General features: G+C 51.6%; 1 protein-coding gene and 1 long non-coding RNA gene across 11 annotated transcripts in view; one reads left to right on the top strand and one right to left on the bottom strand.

The window, feature by feature from the left end:
* The window catches only part of KCNAB2 (potassium voltage-gated channel subfamily A regulatory beta subunit 2), a 96299-nt gene that overhangs the window by 62844 nt on the left and 13400 nt on the right, over positions 1-20055 (top strand). For all 9 annotated transcript variants that reach the window (XM_061382930.1, XM_061382926.1, XM_061382928.1 and 6 more), the window contains 6 exons: positions 4109-4152; positions 4981-5018; positions 14710-14789; positions 17376-17420; positions 19170-19214; positions 20002-20045. In XM_061382930.1, the coding sequence (XP_061238914.1) occupies positions 4109-4152; positions 4981-5018; positions 14710-14789; positions 17376-17420; positions 19170-19214; positions 20002-20045 (296 nt within the window). The remainder of the gene's footprint in view (positions 1-4108; positions 4153-4980; positions 5019-14709; positions 14790-17375; positions 17421-19169; positions 19215-20001; positions 20046-20055) is intronic.
* LOC133227878 (uncharacterized) lies at positions 2324-4574 on the bottom strand. Of its 2 annotated transcripts, none has more exons than XR_009729984.1 (3): positions 4091-4574; positions 3107-3210; positions 2324-2590 (listed from the first exon to the last, which is right to left on the bottom strand). It is a non-coding gene; the product is annotated as an uncharacterized LOC133227878 (long non-coding RNA). The 2 variants fall into 2 exon arrangements; XR_009729983.1 differs by having other exon boundaries at positions 4224-4574.

Here is a 20055-nt window from a genome sequence, read left to right as displayed (position 1 = left end):
CACAGCCAGGGTACATGCAGGCGGGAGCTACAGGGGGCCTGATCCAGGACCACCCGCTACTGACCACCTCCTTAAGGAGCTGGCCCTTCACAGTGGCACTGAGGGTGATGTGGCCTGTACCACCAGGGTGCCACAGTCTTGCTAAAGGGCCCCTTTGGCACTGAGCAATAGAGGTGCTCAGTGTGGAGGAGGGGAGACACCAAGACCTGTGAGTAAAAAGAGGGTCCTGCATTGGATCCTGAGGGTCTGGCCCCAAGGCCTGGGCTTCTCAGCCCCACCTCACACCAACAAACACCCCCAGGACCTGTGGCTGCCAGATGCAATCTGATGGCAAAGGTCTGGTAGCCCAGATCCGTCGTAGGGAGCCTGGAGTCTGGGGGCGGGCAGAGCTGTAAACAGACAATACCCCACAGGGTGACAGCCGACAGGAAACCCCAGCATCCCTGCCCATCAAACCATCTCCAAGGCCAAGTTGCTTTCCATCACCTGACCACATTTTTGTCCTCCTCCCAGATGGCTGAAGTTAAAGGCCCTGAACAGCTATTTTTAAAGGATGTGTAATTGCCTAGAATGTGAAATGCAGTGTTCAAGGGTGCGGCCCATTGGGGTGGGAGAGGGGGGGTGCTCCATGATAAACATCACTGTTTTCCTCCAGCAAAGTTTAAATCCCTGAGTCCTCATTAGCCATTTTTCCAGACCACAGGAGGGACAGGAGACAAATTAATAAAGACTAACATTATCGGGGTTTAGGGATTTAGCCAACTATTTTATCACTGTGGCGAGTTTTAATTAGGGGAAGAAAACCTGTAGGAAATGATTTCCCCATGTAGAAAGTTTTGAGTGGCAGCGTGTTTCCAGCCCAGGTCCACACGAGGCTGTGCTGTTAGGCTGCCCCCACCCTCACCAAGCTGCCATATTTATAAAACTTCCAGCCCGGAGATACCCTGTCCTTTCTCATTCCTCCTCCGGAGGCCTGGCAGCGGATGGCAGAACTAATACCATCATTTTAACAGGGAAACAAGTTGAGCGGGGTAATTGCAGCATGGCGCCGTGTCCTAGTTTTGCTAAATTATTCCTGTGGGCAGTGGGTGGAGCCACAGCTGCATCACCAAGCACTCGGAGGAAACTCGGAGCCCCTTCTGATGGGCAAGGGCGGTCGCCTCTCTTCAGCCACAGACACAGGTGGGCTCAGCCTGCTGTCCTGGGTCCTCACCTGTCTGCTGCTAAAGCCGCCCAGCCCCTGAACAAGCTGTAAGTGCCGGCACTTGGTTGCACACTGATGAAGGGCAGTTGCGGGAGGACAAGCCTAAAACTTCACCTTCTGCAGAGCCTGGCCGGGAAATCGCTCCTCCACTATCATGCCTGGGGGTGGTTCTAGAGAGGCGGGATGCTCAGTCTCCCTCCCAGCACCTGGATTTATCCAGACCAGGTGCCCAAGTCTTCAAACACCCAGGCATCACAAACAAGGTTCTAAAGGTTTTCATGACTGTGCTCATTTCCAGGGGAGGGGCTTCTCAAAGGGGTTTATGACCCAAAATGGTTAAGACCACTGATTAGAACTTTTAGTCCCTGATGCTTTGTTATCAGACCACTCCTAAGCAGCTTTCTAATTTCTCACCACAAGTATGTTTCTCACCACAAGTATCTTACACAAGTATGTGTGAGATAAACTAGCTAACCTACTAAAAAGAACTGGCCTGATGCAGGGTCTATAAGTGATGTCATTGTGCTTTTCTTTCTTTCTTTAATTCCTTTTTAATTCCTATTTCTTTATACATAACAAAACACAAATTCACTTTCTACTTAGCAAGCAACATCAATTCAAGCATGATTTAAACTATATAAGAAAACGTTTAAAGAATGTGTTCGACTCATCAGCTCTTGAATTTCATGCATACTGTATTTCAGATCTCTCCTCTCAAGTCAGAAGCAAATCAAGAATATTCCAAGTATTTTTTCCTTGTTTTTGGAGATATAATTGACCCATAACATTGTATAAGTTTAAGTTACAATGTGATGACTTGATACATTTACCTGTTGCGATGTGATCACCGCCATCGGTTTAGTTAACATCTGTCACCTCACAGAGTTATGAATCGCGCCTCTTTCTAAGTTCATAAACCAAGTGGCTCTGGGTTGGAATGTGCAAGCAATGCTGAGGGCATTAGTAGATTATTTCATTGATTTACAGGGTAAAAAAAAAAGGTGGGGGGAAACTTGAGTTCCCTTTTTAACATGGTAACATTTAAAGCCTATTAGATTTATACATTGTTTCTCGAATAAGGAAAAGGCTGCGGTCCACCCCCTCCCACCCCACCCTACCCCAGTTCTGTGCTCTCTTGAAAATGAGACTCCTGCAGAGTCAGTGTTCTGCGTCCCTTTGCCCAGGCACATGTTATCCCATTTCATCCTCACAGCAATCCCCTGAGAGAAGCAGCATCGCAAGCCCATTCTGTAGATGAGCTCACTGAGGCTTCAGGTGGTTACATGATACACGCAGGGGCAAGCATACAGCCAGGAAGGTCGAAGCAGGGCTTGATTTACAGCTTCTGAGCCTCTGCCTGTAGCCACTGCCGATCCACTCCCCTCCCTGGAAAAGAAAACAGCTGCTATTATGTCCTCATTTAGGAAAACTACCGGCATATCCTGTAGGAACAGTGGGCCAGTGGCTAGGCTGATTTTAATGGAAACGTAACGAGAAAGCTGGACAATTTAGAACTACTAATATTTGGTGACAAACTGTTATCAAACTGTTTACAAGTTTATTCTATCCACCCCCGATCAACAACCAGCTGTGATGTGGGCAGGGTCCAGGGATCTTGTAACTGGGGAAACTGAGGCTGCAGAAGGTCAGAGAGGGGAGGGTCAGGCTAGCCCCATACCTGCTTCCCAGGGGACCACCCACGTGGGGTAGAAAAACAGGACACAGCACCCACTGAAGTTAGAAACATCCAAGGGCCCTGGGAAAGGAGGCTGGGGTCCACCCTGTGCATCTCTCACAGCTCTCTCGCTTCCCACCCGTGGGGTATCACAGCTCGGGCTGGTCCCAGGACCGAGATGTCTCAGGAGGGAGGTGGACTCGCACCCTGCCACTTGTCAACCTCACCATCTGGCGACTTCCATAAAGGGCTGGAATGAGGGCCACCACTGGGGTGGGGAGCGTGTTCTCAAAGTCTGGGTGGAATCCAACTTCCTCCCCAGGGTGCTCTTCTGTAAAACAGAATATCAGAAAAAGGGGATTGCCTGCTGCCCTGAGCTTTTGGGGAATCGGTGACAGGGCCACCCTGCCCACTGCTGTCTGGCAGGCTCCAGCCCAGCCAGCCTTGGCAGGAGGGATGGGCCAGGCCGGACAGGAAGCCCAGGCCTCAGCAGGGCACTGCTGCCCTCTGTGACCCCCTGAGGGCATTAATGACAGCCTGCAGCTGGTCCCCATGGACCTGGGACAGACCCCATCTGGCAGGCACTAAGTAGACCTGTGGTGGGGCCCCGGGCAGTCCGCGCAGCTATGGCCACTAATCCTGACCAGGACGTGTGCCGCCAGGAGTCAGTCTAGCTCTCGCCCTCCTCTGTGGCTCTGGCTGGGGGTCAGGCCTGCTGTGGGCATGGGCCCCCCTCAGTGGAGCTCTCATCTCCCCCCATTCCTCCTGCAGAGAGACAGGGCCGGGGGCCACATGGCCCAAGGAATGTGGGACTAACTTGTCCTGTACTCCACAAAGAGGGGAAATGAAGATACACAAAACACAAACGTGACACTAAAGAAATGCAAAGAGAAGCTTCTTACGAGAGCGGGGCCGCAAGGCCTGAACCAGTCTTATTTCAGCCCATGAAACAACTCGGGGCCTGGCCCGTTCCATGTTTTCTCCCCACGGTGGCTTCGGGGCCCTGCGGTGGTCAGAGCATGGCCTGGCCCAGCAATATGGCTGTGCCCTGGCATGTGGGGGACAGTTGGCCCTTTACCCCAGGGTGGGTGAGCAGCAGGCTTCTCTCCAAAGGACCCCTGGCCTTCAGAGCCTTAAATGACATGCACGGGGGGTTCGGGAGACTGGGCAGTGAAAACAATGGGTCCTGCCCTGAGCTGCTGAAAACTCACACCACGTTTGTCTTCCAGGAACCTGGGCAAGTCGGGCCTGCGGGTCTCCTGCCTGGGGCTCGGTGAGTGTGGGGGCCTCTTGGTGCCATGGTGACCACGGGAACAAGGGCGGTGGGAAGGCTGAAGGGCTCACCTCTGGGGGTGAGGGGAGGAGGCTGCATCCAGAGCCAGGATTGTGGGGGAAGGAGAGGCTTGGTTGCCATGGCAACCAGGAGGCCATGGGGGAGGGGCCTAGGACAGGAGGGGGACAGAGATCCAGCCTTTGTGAACACCAGGGCATTCTACACACACAGCCCCCTGCCCAGCAGCAGAGAACCAAGGAAGCCCCCTGTCCCTGAAGCCAGCACCTTCTTTCCTTACATAACAGGGTCCCTCATGAAGAGCAGTTGGATTTTGCCCTTTTTTTCCTTTTGCCAGATACGACCTCTGTTCCGAGAACATGCTGTCTCTCCACCTCACAAGGCACACGTACACCCACCCACCCACACACACATATACATACACATACACACCACCCAGCGAGCGTGAGGACACGGCTGTCAGACCAGCGCATCTTCAAAGAGACAGCCCTGGCCCCGCTGCCCACAGGGTGTCCCCGGAATAGGAGTTGCAGTGGCAAGAGCCCCAACAAACCCATCACAGCCCGCCAGCCAGCTGCCTGCTCTGGGCGCTTACTGTCCCCTTGGTTCCTTGACCCCAAGAGACAGAGACTTGCCCCAAAGGCCAGATGTCCACACATGCCCAGCACACGCTCTCACAGAGCAGCAAGGTGGCCCATGGCTGCCTTCTCCCCCCACCGCCATGTCCTGCTACCCGAGGTCTAAGCACCCTGGGGAGAACTAGCATCCCTGGGGGCATTCTCTGACTTCAGCCTGTGTCTCTCCTTCTAGGAACATGGGTGACCTTCGGAGGCCAGATCACTGACGAGGTGAGATGGGGCTCGCTCATTCCCCCAGGCCCCAGGGAGGGCCACCAGCACCCCGAGCACGTGGTGAAGTCTTCCAAATGTACCAGGTGGTCGGCGCTCAGGGCGGCCTCCATGGCTCCCTCCTTCTGTCTCTCCAGGGTGCCCTGGGGGACAGCAGAAAGGGTGAGCCAGGCAGTGGTGCTAACACCCAGCAGCTGGGTGCCTTGAGACTTCAGCAGATCCTTTAAAGTCCCAGAAACTCAGGTTTCTCATCTGTGTGACACCCGCCCCACAATTAGGAGAATTCCAAGAGAGCTCACTTTCGGAATCATCAAGCCCTAATCGATCTCTGCTGCTGCTACAGAGGATGCCCACGTGGCTTTGAAACTTCAGTAAATGTCTGTCAAGAGCATTTAGAATGCAGATTGAGGGACTTCCCTGGTGGTCCAGTGGCTAAGACTCCCCGTTCCCAATGCAGAGGGCCTAGGTTCGATCCCTGGTCGGGAAACTAGAACCCACATGCCACAACTAAAGATCTTGCATGCTGCCATGAAGATCAAAGGTCTTGCGTGCTATAACTAAGACCCAGCAGAGCCAAATTTAAAAAAAATTAGAATGTAGATTTGCAAATTTGCTACAAACTGAAGACCAAGCAGATGAATGTTTGACTGAGCTGCTAACTGCGCATGCCCCAGAGCCAGCTTTCATAGGACACAATGCCACGGGATGGACCTGCTGGGGCTTCTCTCCCCACCCTGGGATGCAGCATGGCCAGTGTCTGTCCTGAAGAGGATGATGATTCCCAGGCTGGTATGCACTTCTGGGTAGGAAATGAGTATCTTGGAAGTGAGAATGATGGTATTTGCTCAGAGAGCTCAGAACCTCTGCATGAGATGCTGTCTGCCTTCACATCCACCCTGCTTACTGTTGGGAAGGTTGCATTTAAAAAATGAATAGGTACTCAGTCATGTCCGACTCTCTGAGACCCCGTAGACTGTAGCCCACCAGTCTCCTCTGTCCGTGGGATTCTCCAGGCAGGAATACTGGAGTGGGTTGCCATGCCCTCCTCCAGGGGATCTTCCCAACCCAGGGATTGAACCCGTGTCTCTTGCGTCGCCTGCATTGGCAGGCGGTTTTTTGCCACTGTGCCACCTGGGAAGCCCTTAAAAATATAAATTAGTTCATTTGAGACCTTTAGCTATGATTGCTTAGTTACTTTTCAAAGGGAAAGCTTGGCTTCTGTCACCATCTAGATGCATTTCATTTGCATTCTGGTTCCTTCTGTGACCGTAGCTGTTACAGAACTGTTGATATTCGCCCCTGCTCTGAGGCTCTAGGTCTGAGCTATCTCAGGGTAAAGTTGGCAGTCTTCAAGGTCCAGGCAATTGTTCCACTTCAGCCACCAGATTGGTTCCAAGTACTTAGAAGGTCGGAGCCCTGGAGTCCATGTGCTTTACCCTAAATAAATTGAGTCTGATTCCCCTGCCTCCCTTTCGATGTGGAAGAATTCTGTCAAGGATGTGGCTTCATTTCTGAATGGCATTATTAGCTACACTGTGTGTGATGTCCTTGTGGGAAAGATACAAAGAAGTGGTCGGATGGTAACCATCCAATTAGGTGACTTCTTCAGCAACAGATCCATCGCAGCCAAAGAGTATTGATTAATGATCCAATGACAGCCACAGCTGGCTCCGGCCTCCCCTGTGTCCCCATCAGGGACATAGTGACACATATGAAGACATTGGAAGTCATTTGCAAATGACACAAAGCTGGAAGGACGGTGGATACAACAGATGACAGATTCAGGGTTCTAAAAGGCCCTGACAGGTGAAAATGACTGAACAAAAGAGCAAGCAGAATTTTTGTATTAAATCCTACAGTTAGTGTCCCAAAAAATCAATACATCAAGACTAAGGGGCCCACCTTGCTGTGGTTCACATGAAGAATGCCTGGATTTTATTCTTCAGCTGACTGCCTGGTCTGAGCCAGCGGGGTTAGTGCTGCAAGGAGACAAAGCAAAGACCATCTGGGCTGCAGAGAAACACATGTGCGGCCCCAGGCCCACTGGGCACTCCAGCTGCGTGAGCCCACCTGGAACACTGTGTCCCTTACTAAGTTCACGTCCAAAGGAAGGCATTCAGCGTGCTGTGGAACTCAGAAACAGAGTTCTGTTTTTAGAGTTACTTCCTGTGTACAAGACACTGTGCCCAGATGCCAGGGAGACCCAGAAATGAGGAACCAGTGGATTTACTGTGGCAGAGGGGTGTGTCCTGGCTGGACTTGGAAAATATTAGTAAGTGATGGCCCCAGGGAGTTGGTGATGGACAGGGAGGCCTGGCGTGCTGCGATTCATGGGGTCGCAAAGAGTCGGACACGACTGAGCGACTCATCTGATCTGATCTAATCTGATGGCCCCGGGGCCAAAGCTGGTCCCCAGCCTGATTTCTTTTTATTTTTTGTTTTTCCTTTCTTCTTAAATATATGAAACGTAAAATTTGCCATTTTAATCACTTTTCCTGTAGTTAAAATAAGCATAATGTAAAATGTGCCATGTTAACCATTTTTGAAGTATACGTTTATTAAGTATACAGTTATCTTGAAGTAAACAGGTATTAACATCAACTTTGCCATGCAACCATCACCGTGTTCTATTTCCAGCATTTTTCATCACCCCAAGCAGAAACTCTGTGCCCAGTAAGCCAAAAGCCCCCAGTCCCTGGTCACCTCTTATCCACTCTCTACCTCTATGGATTCCACAGCCATTTTTGTAAATAAAGTTTTTTCGGCAGGCAGCCACGTCAGTTCATTTACATATTGTCTGTGGCTGCTTTCAGGCTGTGAGGGCAGAGTGGAATAGTTGCCACAGAGACCATCTGGTCTGAAAAGCCTGAAATATTTACCCTCAGCCTCTTTACAGAAAAGGATTGCTGTCAGCCATCCTTTGGGGTCACAGCAGCATCTGCAAATATCTGTGGGTTGTTGTCCCAGGGAAGGGGACTTCCATGGGTCAGGCAGGGAGGCAGGAAGCACTTGGTGTTAGTAGACCTCACATCACATGGCAAAGTGCCAGAGCTGCCCTGGACAGAATCAGGTTTCCAAACTCTAGTTCAATGCCCTTTCTGTGATCTTACACAGCTGTTCAGGTAGAAAATGCCCCCTCGGGCCCATGTTCCAAGCAGCCTGGGCAATAAAAATTTAATACAAATAGTGGCTGAGAACTTTACATTTATTATGGCTCTCAATCCTCTATCAACTCAGAGAGGTGGGTGCTGTTATCCCATTCTGAAGAAGCAGAACCTCCAGACTGAGCAGGTGCCCAAGGTCACACCTGGAGAGCCATGCAAGGGGACCCCACCTGGGCTCCTTGCCTCAGAACCAGCAGCCCCTCCCAGATCTGGGGCAGGACGCTGTCCCCTAGAGGGGGTGATAGGGAGGTGGCCCACGTGTCTTCCAAAGTTCCTTCTGCCTCCAGCCTCTGAGACTCTGACATTGGAAATAACTGAAAGTCACAAAACAGAAACTCCATTACACAAAACAGCATGCACCCACAGAGAGAAAGTCTTTAGAAGCCATGTTTGATGACTGGCATGGAGACAGGACCATGATGAAACAGCACAGAAGACAGTAGAGACAGCTGTCTGTATGCCACAGTTGCAGTGTTGCAGGGAAAAACCATATGATTGTTGTTCAGTCGCTAAGTCATGTCTGACTCTTTGCAATCCCATGGACTGCGCACACCAGGCTTCCCTGTCCTTCACCATCTCCTAGGGTTTGCTAAAACTCATGTCCATTGAGTCAGTGATGCCATCCAACCATCTCCTCCTCTGTCACCCACTTCTCCTCCTCCCCTCAATCTTTCCCAGCATTGCGGTCTTTTCCAAGAGTTGGCTCTTCGCATCAGGTGGCCAAAGTATTGGAGCTTCAGCTTCAGCATCAGTCCTTCCAATGAATATTCAGGGTTGATTTCCTTTAAGATTGACTGGTTTAATCTCCTTGCAATCCAAGGGACTCTGAAGAGTCTTCTCCAATACCATAGGAAAGCATTTACTTAGAAAAATCTGGAAAAGAAATTGCACCAAAATCATAGCAGACCAAAAATCAGCCCTGATAATTCCCAGATTCCCCCATTCTCTTTCTGTTCACAGTCACCCAAAGGCACTGTCCTAGGTGTAATTAGGATTGTCTTCAGATCTTTCTTCCTCTGTCTGCTCATGCTGTCTGAGCACCTGCCCAAGGCCAGGTCCCTGCCCTTGGGCTGCTGTCTGTCTGGAGAGTGGGACAGATCACAGATCCTAAGCATATCCTTAAAAAAAAAAAAAAAAACTGAATAATCAGAGTAATTTGGTTTTTAATTTTATTTATTTATGTATTTGTTTTTGGCTATGCTGACTCTTTTTTGCTGTGCATGCGGGCTTCTCATTGCAGTGGTTTATCTTGTTGTGGAGCATGGGCTCTAGAGTGTGCAGACTTCAGTAGTTGCAGCGTGCGGTCTCAGTAGTGGCAGCTCCCAGGCTGTATAGCACAGGCTTAGGTGCTCTGCAGCATGCGGTGTCTTCCTGGATCGGGGACTGAACCCTTGTCAGGGATCAAAGCCGTGTCTCCTGCACTGACAGTTGGATTCCTTACCACTGAGCCCCCAGGGAAACCTCGTAAGCACGTCTTAGTCCCGATAAGAATACGTTAAATGAACGATGAAGAATGCATTCTTTTCCTGTGGCTGCTGTAAGAAATTAACCACTAACCGCGTGGTTTAGAACAATAGACATTTATTCTCTCATGGTTTTGGAGGCCAAAACCCAAAATTGGTATCACTAGGCTGAAATTAAGGTCAGCAGGGCCACACTTCCAGTGGAGGCTTGAGGGGAAAATCCTTCCTGACTCTTGCAGTGTCTGGGGGCTGCCTGCAGTCCTCGGCTTATGGCCACACCACCCCAGCCTCTGCCTCTGTGGTCACATCCTCTTCTCCTGTCTGTGTCAAATCTCCTGCAACCTCCCTCTTATAAGGACAACTGTGGTGGCATTTAGGACTCACGTAGCTCATTCCGGTGCTTCCCAGGTAGCGCAGTGGTTTAAGAATCCACCTGCCAATACAGGAGATGCAAGAGACTCGAGTTCAATCCCTTGGTCGGGAAGATCCCCTGGAGAAGGAAGGAAATGGCAACCCACTCCAGTATTCTTGCCGGGAGAATCCCATGGACAGAGGAGCCTGGTGGTCTACAGTCCATGGGGTCACAAAAAGTCAGACGAGACTGAGCGACAGACACAACTGAACGACTAAGCACGCATAGTTCATTCAGGAGACTCTCCCTTAATTTAATCACATCTGTAAATGTAACATGAATGTTACCTAAGGTGACATTCACAGATTCTGGGACCTAATATCTTTAGGAGCCATTAGTGAGCTGACTACAAAGAACAGGAAAACAGAGAAAGGAGGACTGGGAGGCAGACATGAGAGAGTAAGCCACTTGATGACCCAGAGCATTCCAGCCCAGGGGACAGACAGGAAGAAAGGAGGAGAAACAGGAAGAGGAGGAGGAAGGGAGGGCTCCTGGAGAGAAGGCAGTTGTTTTGGAAATGTTACACTTGAGCCCCAGGAGGGAGAAGAGGAGCCAGTCTACTCTGGTGGGGGATGGGAATCCAGAAAACTCCCCCACCGAAGAGCCTTCCTACTCTGATGACAGCAGCTGACTGATGGGGGTAGCTTTGACCTGCTCAGCCTCTGAAACCTTTGGGATTCACTGCCAATATTTGAAACAGATTTTACACCCTCTCCCCAATATCAACACCCTCAGATAGGTAGATGACACCACCTTCCTGGCAGAAAGTGAAGAGGAACCAAAGAGCCGCTAGATGAAAGTGAAAGAGGAGAATGAAAAAGCTGGCTTAAAGCTCAACATTCAGAAAACTAAGATCATGGCATCTGGTCTCATCACTTCATGGCAAATAGATGAAGAAACAATGGAAACAGTGGCAGATTTTCTTTTCTTGGGCTCCAAAATCACTGTGGACGTGACTGCAGCCATGAAATTCAAAGATGCTTGCTCCTTGGAAGAAAAGCTATGACCAACCTAGACAGAATATTAAAAAGCAGAGATGTCAATTTGTCAACGAAGGTCCGTATTGTCAAAGCTATGGTTTTTCCAGTACTCATGTACAGATGTGAAAGTTGGACCATAAAGAAGGCTGAGTGCTTAAGAATTGATGCTTTCAAATGCTGGTGTTGGAGAAGACTCTTGAGAGTCCCTTGGATAGCATAGAATTCAAACCAGTCAATCCTAAAGGAAATCAACCCTGAATATTCACTGGAAGGACTGCGGCTGAAGCTGAAGCCCCAGTACTTTGGCTACCTGATGCGAAGAACTGGTTCATTGGAAAAGACCCTGATTCTGGGAAAGATTGAGGGAAGGAGGAGAAGGGGACAACAAAGAATGAGATGGTTGGATGGCATCACCGACTCAATGCACATGAGTTTGAGCAGACTCTAGGAGATAGTGATAGATTGGGACGCCAAAGAATCTGCCATGACTTAGCAACTGAACACAACCCCAATATCCTGGATTTCTGGCTTCTCTTGAAAAATAAAGGGATTTGGTCGCACCAGTCACCTGCCCATAGGCAGCGATTGAGCCTCCCCTTCACCCCACTGACACCCACTGAGCACTGGCCTCCCTCTCTGTACCTTCCTGGCCAGTGGGGATTCTGTGTTTGGTGTTATGAAAAGCTCCTAGAAGCCACAACTGGCTGGCTTTCTGTCCTACAGTTTTTGAGGGTTAAATAGGATTGGCCAAAAAAGTTCATTCAGGTTTTTCTATCGGATCTAGGGACTTCCCTGGTGGTCCAGTGGTTAAGACTCCATGCTTCCAATGCAAAGCGCATGGGTTTCATCCCTGGTCAGGGAACTAAGATCCCATATGCTGTGCAGCACAGCCAGGAACAAATGTTTTTAAAAAAAAATCTTATGGAAAAACTCAAATGAACTTTTTGGCCCCCCCAGTATTACTCACTGTACCCTGGGCTGGCCTGAGAGGCAATATTGGTCCTCTGAGTTGAGCTTCGAGAAATGGCTAGTGGAGGAGTTTGGATCCATGACCCCCGCTGAGAAGGATGTCTGCTGTGTCCAGAAAGCCAGAGAGTTCATTCTCCACTGCACCTTGGAGGGAGCTGTCAATTGCAGGCAGATTTCCTCGGCTCCTTGCCTGGAAAAGCACAGGCCAAGGCCAGAGAGTTATCTGAGGAAGACAGTTTCTCCATCTGCAAACAATCACTTCACCCCCTGCAGTTGCTGGGAAAAATTCAAGGGATTTGACCTCACAGAAACATTCTAGCTGTAGTTTGCATCTGGTCCCATCACTTCATGGCAAATAGATGGGGAAACAAAGGAAACAGTGACAGGCTTTATTTTCTTGGGTTCCAAAATCAGTGCAGATGGTGACTGCAGCCATGAAATTAAAAGACGCTTGCACCTTGAAGTAAAAGCTATGGCCAGCCTAGACAGCATATTAAAAATCAGAGACATTACTTTGCTGACAAAGGTTGGTCTCGTCAAATGAAAGTCACTCAGTCATGTCCAACTCTTTGCAACCCCATGTTTTGTACAGTCCATGGAATTCTCCAGGCCAGAATATTGGAGTGGATAGCTGTTCCCTTCTCCAGGGGATCTTCCCAACCCAGGGATCGAACCCAGGTCTCCTGCATTGCAGGCAGATTCTTTACCAGCTGAGCCACCAGGGAAATCCAAGAATACTGGAGTGGGTAGCCTATCCCTTCTCCAGGGCATCTTCCTGACCCAGGAATCAAACCAGGGTCTCCTGCATTGCAGGAGGATTCTTTACCAGCTGAGCTACCAGGGCTATGGTTTTTCCAGTAGTCATGGTCATGTATGGATGTGAGAGTTGGACCATAAAGAAAGCTAAGCACTGAAGAACTGATGTTTTTGAACTGTGGTGTTGGAGAAGATTCTGAAGAGTCCCTTGGACTACAAAGAGATCAAACCAGTCAATCCTAAAGGAAATCAACCCTGAATATTCACTGGAAGGACTGATGCTGAAGCTGAAGCTCCAATACTTTGGCCACATGATGCAAAGAACTGACTCTTTAGGAAAGACCCTGATGCTGGGAAAGATTGAAGGTGGGAGGAGAAGGGAACAACAGAGGATGAGATGGTTGGATAGCATCACCGACTCAATGGACATGAGTTCGAGCAAGCTCCTGGAGTTGGTGATGACAGGTAAGCCTAGCATGCTGTAGTCCATGGGGTCACAAAGAGTCAGATGCGACTGAGCAACTAAACTGAACTGATCCTGCCAAGGATCGGTTTTTATCATGCCCCTGTTGTGGTCTGTGTTTGTTTCCCAGGACAGTCAGAACAAAGTCCCACAAACTGGGTGGTGTAAAACAACGGAAATTTCTTCAACAGTTCTGGAGGCCAGAAGTCCAAAGTCAAGGTGTCTGCAGGGCCGCGGTGCCTCCAAGGCTCTGAAGGAATTCCATTCCTGTCCCCCAGATCTGCTGGAGGTTGGCCATTCTTGGCATTCCTTGAACTGTAGACCCTTTACCCTAACCTCTGCCTCCATCTTCACACGGCCTCTTCCCTGTGTGTCTGCATCTATTCATATAGACACCACTCATGTCGGATGTAGGACTCACTGTAATGCAGTGTGACCTCATCTGAACTGATCACATGTGCAAAAACCCCACTGGCAAACAAGGTGACATTCTGAGAGTCTATGTGGATGTGAATTTGGAGGACAGGGTTCAACTCAGTACAGGTGCTAAGCCCCGTGATGACCCAACAGGCAGGGTCCCTGCTCACAAGAAATTCACAGTCCATGGGATTTCCCAGGTGGTCCAGTAGTTAAGACTCCACACTTCCACTGCAGACAGCACGGGTTCAATTCCTGGTCAGGGAACTGAGATCTCATTTGTTGTGTGCTTACCACATTGTTTTAGTTGCGTCCAGCTCTTTGCAACCCTATGGACTGTAGCCCACCAAGCTCCTCTGTCCATGGGATTCTCCAAGCAAGAATACTGGAGTAGGTTGGCATGCCCTCCTCCAGGGGACCTTCCCTACCCAGGAATCGAACCTGCACCTCTTATATCTCCTGCATAGGCAGATGGTTTCTTTACCGCTAGTGCCACCTGGGAAGCCTACTGCTGCTGCTGCTGCTAAGTCGCTTCAGTCATGTCCAACTCTGTGCAACCCCATAGACGGCAGCCCACCAGGCTCCCCCGTCCCTGGGATTCTCCAGGCAAGAACACTGGAGTGGGTTCCCATTTCCTTCTCCAGTGCATGAAAGTGAAAAGTGAAAGTAAAGTCGCTCAGTCGTATCTGACTCTTAGCAACCCCATGGACTGCAGCCTACCAGGCTCCTCCGTCCATGGGATTTTCCAGTTAAGAGTACTGGAGTGGGGTGCCATTGCCTTCTCCGTGGGAAGCCTACTAGTAAAGCCGAAAAAAAAGAAAAAGATATTCACAGTCCAGAGGCTGTTTCTTTATTCATCCTGGCTTCTTTCTTCTCTGTGGGTCTATGGCTGAGCTGCTTCCACATTCGCCCTGCGGCAGGAGAGGACGTGGGAACACAGGGACAGGGCCTGGGCACTCAGAAGACCTCCCCAGACCTCAAGGTTGAGCTCTGAGCCTCCAGGCCCCACTCTGCCTGGGTTGGCAAGACAGTGCTGCCTGTGAGTAACCCTAATTTTCTCATTTCAGATGGCAGAGCAGCTAATGACCTTGGCCTACGACAATGGCATCAACCTCTTCGATACCGCAGAAGTCTACGCAGCGGGCAAGTACGTTCCTTTTCTCACGGGAAAAAGCAGTGCGGGCCAACCATGGCTTCCTGGGGAAGAGCCGGAGCCTCTGTTGCTCCCAGGACGTGCTCTTCGTTCCCAAGACAATTTGCACCTCCCATTCCCTGCGTGCTCTTCCAAACTCTAAACGGCTGGAGGAGGTGTGTTTTCATGGGGTCAGAATCACAGAGCACTCGGTGACTTGCCAAACTCACGTGTGTTCAAGCAGTGAGCTGACCACAGCCCCTCTGGTGCCCAAGATGCCGCGCTGGGCAAGAGTGTGATTAAGCTGTAGTTCCGGCTCTCCTGCTGCGCCCGCGACCTGCAGCCAGCCCCGCATGCCTGGCACTCTCACATCTTAATGGTGCAATTAGGGCTGCAGGGAACACAGGGCCCCTCAGGAACCGGGGAGAGTGGGGTCTGCTGAGCCGAGCCCAGCGCTGTAGGAAGCGCTTCCCATCTTGGCAATGAACTTTCCTACTCAATTATGTAAAAGCGCTCTTCAGCCAAGGCCTCTGGCTTCAGTTTTAAAGACTGGCCTGTAATCAAATCATCCACTCTCCTGCATTGGGTTTCCAAAAGTCAGCTTTTGTTTGTGAAATCATTTGTTGGCTCGCTCTCCGTCCTCCCTCTGGCCCCCTGCTGCCTAGGGCGAGCCAAGTTCCCATCAGCTGAGCCACTCAGCCTGGCCTGCCGTGTGCCATGGCCTCGGGGCCAGCATCTGCCTCTTGGGCTCCAGGTTATTACCTGCAGCCCAGGATAGAGTCCAGAGGACCAAGAATCAGGACCCCAGCTCAGCCTTTGCTCAAGTCCTAGCCCAGGGTCCGAGGGTCTCATGTCCCCAAGGGCCTCTGCTGGGACCCCCTTCCTGAGTCTCCTCCAGTCCCCATTAGTGGCCCTCTGTCCCCTGTTGCTGCCACCCCCCAACCCCTCTGCACTGGCAACAGCTTTCAAGAAGAGTGAAACGCTTTCCAGACAGATGAGCTAAGCAGAAGGGTCAGAGGTGGAAAAGCCAGATGCAGATGCCAAGCCCAGAGGCGTCCCCTGTCTCAAGCACCCCAGCTTGTTCCCTGGCCCTGCGCCTGCCTTGGCTTTGCTGCCCACGAGAGTGTGCGAGCAACAGCTCCCCACAGCCTCCCCCAGCTCCAGATGGCCCTGTGTCCAAGTCCCGCACACCCCCTTTCATGGCAGCCACACTCCTCGAGGCATTGTCTTCACTCCCCTCAGCCTAACTGGACACCCAGGGTGGCATCGCAGGCCAGCACACTGAGTCCCTCTTCTAACCAGAGTGCCAAGCGCCCATCTTACTGAGTCCCCCTGTTTCTCATGCTCTGGGCACTTCCCAGAGAGCTGCAGGATTTCTGCACCCCCGCTGGACAGAGGCCAGTCTTACCAAATTCGCGGCCAGCAGAATTCAAAGCTGAAAGCAACAGGCTTCAGTTGTCACTGCCTGCAGCTCCTATAGCCCCAGGACCTCTGCCTGCTGCCCATCTCCTTCCTTCTTTCCTAATCTTTTGTCCCACCAAGGAGAGACCCAGGAATGAAAGGAAGGAGGCTCGGGGCTGAGTGATTTTCTGTGCATCTTGACCATAAATGAAGAGCCTTCAGAATGGATGCTAAACAGCTTGCAAATTAGAGCCCATGATTTCTGAGTGGATGACTCAGGCACTGTTATAATTGGAATGGAGCACTGGGTATGGATCCTTCTCCGTCTGTTGTTTTTTGCTCAGAAACATTTTGCCACGAGCAGAAAGTTCTTCAAAGTTAATCCAGTGCTGCAGTGCCAAACACAGCTGGAATGGTCAGCGCATGACCCTGGCTGACACGAGTTTGGTGCAGGGCCCAGAGTGACACCAAGCAGACCGGACAGCGGTCAGCATGGCATCCATCTCTCTATTGTTACAAAAGCAAGAAACAAGAGAGACACACACACCCACACTCAGTGCACACACTCATGGGTGCACACCCCCACACTCATGGACACACGCCCACACTCAACACACTCACACTCGTGGATGCACACACCCACACTTGTGGACACACCCGCACTTGTGGACGCACACAAACACACTCGTGGACATGCACACACACTCATGGACACACACAAACACGAACACACTCTGCTGGAAAGTCAGCCCTGAGTACTTGTTGATTGTCTCTGCAAACAGAGAATGTGCTTGGTGAATAAGCTATGTTTTTTTAAAAAAAAAACACACACTTGTCTGGAAACTTCGCCATGTAATGTTGCCAAGCGTTTTCCCTGGTGAATTTCCGAGGGGCCAGGGAAGCAGCCGCTGCTGGTCTTTCCAAGCAGGACGTCGCTCCTCCCTTCTCTGTGGGAGCTGGAGCCACTGTGCTGGGACAGTGGCACGTGGCCATGGCCACCTCCATGGGGAGCAGCCCCCGCTGCTCCCAGGTGCTCTCCTCACTCTGGAATGAGCATCCCGGGCCAACGCAGACATTAGCAGCCCTGGGCCGGGTGGTGTTTTCACCCAGGGGACCCTGTGGCTGATGAGCAAGGTGGGGTGCGGCTTGAGGTTTCCGTTACCCAATAATGAAGTCCCCATGTCTCGGTCTTTTCTGCAGAGCTGAAGTGGTGTTAGGAAACATCATCAAGAAGAAGGGATGGAGGTAATTAATTCCTCTGCTCACATGCTCCAGCTCCAGGGCACATGCATGCACACACGCACAGGGTGAAGGTTGGAGAAGGCTACAGGAAGGGAAGAGGTCTGCTCTAGGGGCCCCGGGCAGGGTGGGCAGGATCCCACGGCTGTTTCTTCCTATTTGCCAGCAGAGTGCCGACTGTTGGCCTCATGGCCCTGTGCAGCCAGCCTGGCTTTCTAAGACCTGGTGGTCCCAGCATTGTTCTTTCTGGGAAGGGGAGAATGTCCCAGAATAGAGGCAGTCCCTGTGCTTCCTGCAAGGGGAGCCAGCGCTCACAGTATGGGTGGCCACCCCCAGGGAGCCAGGGCCTGAGCCGGGGGGTCAGGAGCCTCCGCCTGGCTTGACGCAGAGTTTCCCGCACACCTGGGGTCAGGCCAGGCTGAGCACTTGACTGCACTTTGGGGCCACTTGTGGCCTGTGTGTCTTCATTTTCAGCAAAGTCAGAAGCAGTTAGAAGGCTGGGCCTCCCCTACCTCCACCAAACCCCTCCATCCCCTCCCCTGGTGCACACACTCAGGTGTCCCCCACGCCCTCCTCTGGTACACACACTCAAGTGTCCCCTATCCCGTCCCCTGGTACACACACTCAGGTGTCCTCCACGCCCTCCCCTGGTGCACACACTCAGAGTCTCCACCAGCTCCTGGGGCCTGGATAACTGACACCCTCCTCTTGACCCAACCCAGGTTGTTTCTTCATGGCTCTAACTGATCCCCAAATAAATCCCAGGTCACTCTGTAAGTAAAAGAAACTACAGGTATGAGTGAGTCCCGATGGTGTCTCAGGTAAACACACGAGGAGATGCCTACCAGGTCATCCCACCTGCCTGAAGGTGATACTGGCAGCAGCCAGAGCCTCTGGCTTTGAGGAGCTGTTTCCTGAGCAGTAAACTGCCCCCCCTCCCGACCCTCATGGGAAGAAAACACAACCACAGGGGCATTGCTCCCCCATCCCTTGGGAATGGTCAAGGTCAAATGTGGATAGGAGGAGCCATCATCACCCCACCCACCTGTCCCTCCAAGACAAAGTAACAGATGTCAGCATTGCCTCTTGTGGATTTGCAGCGGGAGACCTGAATCCATTCCTTTCCCCCAGGCTTTCAGCCACCCAAGTCTGAGCTCCCAGGAGCATCACCTGCCTATCTCTCGGGTCAGCTCCACCCCAGCCTTTCCCCCAACCTGGTGGCACCCAGGATGCTCCCCAAGGCTGTCCCACACAGCTTTTCTGAAATGCTGCCTCAGCCAGTAGAAAACAGCCATATCGGGTGGTCCCTTATCTCACTCCATCCTCACCAGAGCCCTCCAAGCCCCAGCCAGTCCTGACACTTGACGTCCTCCGAGTCCCCACAGAGCGGCAGCCTTCTGTTCCCTGGACCCTGTCCCCTGCTCCCAAACGTGCCCCCTCCTCTAGGCTCCAGGCTCCAGTCACACCAGACTCCATCTCCACCTGGCCCCTCACTGCCCAGCCCTGGTTCCATGGTTAGTTAGCTGCATCCACATAGTTAATCATGTCTATAGGTTTTCTCCTGGCTCGATCCAGGCCCCCGGGCTAGGAACACCCCAAACACTGAGTGATAGAGAAGCACCCTGTTTCACACCCTGTGCTCCTGGGTGAGGGTTTAGGACTCCTGGGTAAGGGCTGAAGACAGTGGGGAGGGTCGGGGAGGGAAGACCCCAAGGGGTCGCACTCAGGAACAGCCCTCCTTCTCTTGTTCCACAGACGATCCAGCCTCGTCATCACCACCAAGATCTTCTGGGGAGGAAAGTAGGTACAGCTACAGTCAACCCCCTGGCGAGGGGCCAGGTCTGCAGAGACCCCTGTGGGTGGGCAGGGGGCAGTCATCCTGGAGGAACGGAGGCTGCCTGGGGTCCGTCCTGGACACGCCAGCCTCAGCACCTGGGCAGCACGCTTTCCTATCTCCTGGAGCAGGAAGCAGGGTACAGGGTGGTGTGTGTGTGGCCATCTTCCCTGGCTCGTGCCATCCCTGTTGAGGGACCCCAAGTTCCAGAAAAGCAGCTTTGGCTGAGTTGCCTTGTGCTCAATCCTTGCTTCCCTTTTATTTTTACTTTTGTGGTTTTGTTTGTTTGTGATTACCAAGGTAACATCCTAAAAATTCTGGAAAAAGCAGAAAATTCCTGAACTGTCCTGTTCACTCCACTTACTCTGGGCCACAGACCACCCTTGCTGTCTTCTGGGAATCTGGCCCCATAGTTTCTCCGGGGCTGGACAAAATAGGCTTCATAGGAATTAGAAATATGATTCATTTTAAGTTTTGAAAAATCCAAGTCAGAGAGAGGGCAAATTGAAAAGCAGACACCCCCGCCCCCCACTGAGCCCCACCGCATCCATGGCAGCCAGGATCGAGGGCAGCCCGGCTCTGCCACAGCTTCTCCACACAAGCAGATCCTCATAGCCTTGTGGTTTTATCCCCAAAATGGAATCAGACTGCAAGTGGCACGCACTGACCTACTTTTTTCACCTAACATTGCGTCATAAACATTTCCCCCGAAAAACGCTTGAAACATTGCACGCACTGTCACCTGTTTTTCAGAGCCGAGACGGAGAGGGGCCTTTCCAGGAAGCACATAATAGAAGGTGAGGAGGG

This window comes from Bos javanicus, chromosome 16 (genome assembly GCF_032452875.1).
Source record: "Bos javanicus breed banteng chromosome 16, ARS-OSU_banteng_1.0, whole genome shotgun sequence".
NCBI classification, from domain to species: domain Eukaryota; kingdom Metazoa; phylum Chordata; class Mammalia; order Artiodactyla; family Bovidae; genus Bos; species Bos javanicus.
The sequence above is the reverse complement of the archived record's forward strand: the minus strand, read 5'-3'. Positions and strand labels throughout refer to the sequence as shown.